This window comes from Podospora pseudoanserina, chromosome 1, assembly GCF_035222485.1.
Source record: "Podospora pseudoanserina strain CBS 124.78 chromosome 1, whole genome shotgun sequence".
NCBI lineage: Eukaryota > Fungi > Ascomycota > Sordariomycetes > Sordariales > Podosporaceae > Podospora > Podospora pseudoanserina.
Window position 1 is genome coordinate 7,565,592 of NC_085920.1, and position 3,597 is coordinate 7,569,188.

Here is a 3,597-nt window from a genome sequence, read left to right on the forward strand (position 1 = left end):
CCGACCCGCCTCTCCGCTCCATCAGCAAACGCTTTGACCAGCTGAGCCGCATAGCAGGGGCCTTTAAGAAATGGCATTCGAAACAAGAATCCCGGTTTTTGGCTTGATCGATGACGTTGTTCAAATCCGCCAGTGAAGAAATTGTTGGCCGGCCATCGAACCAAAGAGGGAGGAGGCACCACCAAAACTCGGCCAACTTTTGCTTTGCTGATTGACTCCTCGTAGGGAAGCCACAATTGCTGAGCTGTTTGCCCGCTCGCCATAGCCATAGCGTATCATTTCTCATTAGTCAGCAACCGAAAGGCTCTTCCGGCCGGGTCAAACGTTGGCCAGCCCGTCCGGCCGCAGGAGTCGGGCCAGCTGTTGTTGAGCCATCCCGGACATCCAGAGTCAAATTGAATCAACCCCAAGATAGGCAGGATGGAGACTCCGACCCTCCATCCATTACCAAACTGAGCGATATCCTCGGACTCACCCCATCCCATCTCACAAATCCACAGGCGCTTTTGTGCCTTCTTCGCACGTCTGGACTCCGCTCCAAGCAATCGGGGACTGGGCAGGGTCCAATGGGAGCCGAGCTGACCCCTGTCTAGAGGCTGTAAATCTGGGGGCGCTTTTCCTTTTCAGAGTCTTGTGTGTCCTACCGTTGCTGCTCTGCACATCTTTGATGCTGCAGGTTATCACCTTCTCTGCCCGCATCCGCTTTCGCTGCCCGGAGACTGCTCCTCCTGCTGCATCTCTAGATTCCTCATCGTCTTGTTTTGGACAGCTTGCCTCCCACCATCGACTAACTGCGTGTGTTCCTGTTCCATTTTGAGCGCGCTGCTTAGGATACTCAATTTTTTCTTTTTTTCTTTTCTTCTTCTTCTCTGCTTATCGACGCATGCCTCGGCTGGCGGTGGCCGTGACCGTCCGACAAAACACCTCAGACATTCATCTCGCTGTCTCACCCGCCGGTAGCAGACGCGATTTCCTTGTGCGGCCACGAGGTCGAGTAACGGAGGAAGCAGCGGCCTTCTTTTGGTGATTCAAGGACCCGCCAGCTTCTGGTGTGGTCCTTCGCAAATCTCCCAAGCTGGATTACAAGTATGTGCACGACAGGGAACGCGCTTCTCTCAATAATCCCCCAACGCTCCCCGCAAGGCGTCACATGGCCGTTACTAACAAGCTGTGGCAAAGCTTCGTTACGGTGGCCGGCTGGTCCTCGCATCAGCCTGTCCAGTCCGTCGGTCGCCCCAGGGTGGCCCACAACAGATCGCTCTCTAGTATCTTGAGAGCCGCCTCGCCGAAGCCTTCGCCGGGCCACGCTAGGGCCAATTCTATTGCCGAATCGTCCATGACCGCCGACATTGCCCGTTCTGTTCCCTCTACGCCCCAGCCGCAGCGGCTCTTCTCACCCCAAGAACATGATGACGAGAACGACTTGAGCACCATCCCCGACCCTAGGAGCAGGGCGATGAGCCCTGCAGACCCCGAAACCATGGCCGCCTCCCACCATCCCGATCTCGACCAGGAGGTCGCAACTTTGAGCACCAAGCTCATCAACGCCATCAACCACCAGACGACTTTGGACGATAATCTCTCTGCGACGAGGTTGGAATTGGAAAAGGCCCGCGAGCAGGTTCGGCAGTTGGAAGTCCAGGTGGCCGAGCAGAGGGAGATGCTGGCAGGGGACGTTTGGGTTCGAAGGAAAACCGTCGAGGCCGAAAAGAGCCATCTTCTGGCGCGTGTGGCGGAGGAGAAGCGGGCGCGTGCCGACATGGAACAGCAGAAAAAGAAGATTGAGCAGGAACTGGAGAACTTGACGGCAGCTCTCTTTGAAGAGGCTAACAAGATGGTTATCTCGGCCAAAGAGGAGGCTCGAAGAGAACAGGAAGTCCTTCAGCGCAAGAATGATCAGCTGAAATCCCAGCTTGCCGACACGGAAGCCATTCTTAGGTCGCAACAGGAACAGCTGGTCCAGCTGAAGAACGTTATGGAGCAGATGACGGCAGCGAATGAGGAGCAGGCTCCCCCTACCTGCCCATCGTCACCGACCTTCAGCAAATTCGAGGACTGCGATGGTCCCTCCGTTACCATGAACCACCCGCACCACACCCATAGTCAGAGTCTCCCGGCTGCGCTTTCGCCGTCATACCCAACCAGCTTCACGCAGCTGCTACACCCGGTCCTTCGCACAGACTTGGCGGCATTCCGGGATTTCAAGGATCTTGTCCAAACATCGAAGCGGCTCTCGTCCCAGCGCACTCCTTCGAATGCTTCAAATTCTGGATTGGTCTCACTTGGGCTCGGTCTCGGGTCTGTGGCGTCCCATGTCACGGCGGGCAACCTGTCCAGTACATCTCTTGCGACCAATGCCACCGCCGGCTCGCCGGCGACCTCGCCGCAGACGCCAAATACCCCCGCTTCCACCGTGAGCACAACCTCTTCTGCCGCCGCGCCTGTCCTGCCCCATTTGAAGGAGACCAAGTTCTACAAGAGGGTCTTGACGGAGGATATCGAGCCGACCCTTCGGTTGGACAGTGCGCCTGGCCTTTCTTGGCTCGCTCGCCGGAGCGTATTGACTGCCATGACGGAAGGAACATTGGTTGTTGAGCCCGCGCCGTCCACGACCACTGGCAGATTTGGCAGAATCATGAGACCTGAATTGATCCCATGCTCTCTATGCGGCGAGCAGAGGACTGAAGAGCAGTATCTTCGGACACATCGTTTCCGCACCAGCGAGTCCGACTCGGCACAAAACGCATATCCCCTTTGCAAATACTGTCTTGGTCGGGTTCGGTCTACTTGCGATTTCCTCGGGTTTTTGCGTATTGTGAAGGACGGCCATTGGCGTGCCGAGGACGAGGATGCTGAACGGGCCGCTTGGGAGGAGAGCGTTCGGTTGAGAGATCAGATGTTCTGGAGCCGCATCGGAGGTGGCGTCGTGCCTGGAGGGCATGTTCATCGAGGAGTCTCCAGTGTTGCGCCTAGCATCCGCGGCGAGCGAAGCCCCAGGCCGAGCCACGAAATCTCGGAGAAGTTTGCAGATGTACCCGAGGTTCCCGGACCTGTCGACGCGGCCAAAGAGCTGCCCAAAACGCCTGAGCAGCGTCCCGCAGACGAGACGCTGCCTGTTCCTCAAGCGCCACCTGCGCTTGACAAAGTGGAGGAGGTTGACGACGACAAGACACCACCTGCCGTCGTCGAGGACGACTCCAAAACACCCCTGGCGGCGATCAAGGACGAAAAACCACCACCCGCAGTGGAAGAGTCTCAGATTCCGCCACCAGCCCTTGATGAGCCTGTCCAGTCCCTCAAGCCGCAACCATCTGTCCAACAAGTCGAGGTTAAGCCTCTGTCTTTGACGATACCCTGATTGGCTGTTCATCTTTGCGAGCACGCCAATCCAGTACATAATTCCCAACCTTGTCGACACAAGTTCCAGCTTCGACAATGGACGACACATAAGCACATAGCCCAAAAGCCTGGATTATAGGACATTTAATAATGTATTAATACCGGCTCACGACCTGCTGTTTTGGTTTGGTTTTCCTCTTGGGGACAAACGGCAAAGTCATAGATGAGCAGAAGCACATTTGGCGTTTCGGTCATACC

General features: G+C 56.5%; 1 protein-coding gene across 1 annotated transcript; it reads left to right on the plus strand.

Moving 5' to 3' along the window:
* Positions 1–1,336: 1,336 nt before the first annotated feature.
* SEC2 (rab guanine nucleotide exchange factor S2) lies at positions 1,337–3,358 on the plus strand (the record flags this gene model as incomplete). The annotated part of the gene is made up of 1 exon (XM_062943371.1): positions 1,337–3,358. The coding sequence occupies one exon, from the start codon at positions 1,337–1,339 to the stop codon at positions 3,356–3,358; it is 2,022 nt and encodes a 673-aa protein (XP_062806463.1).
* Between the last annotated feature and the right edge of the window lie 239 nt (positions 3,359–3,597).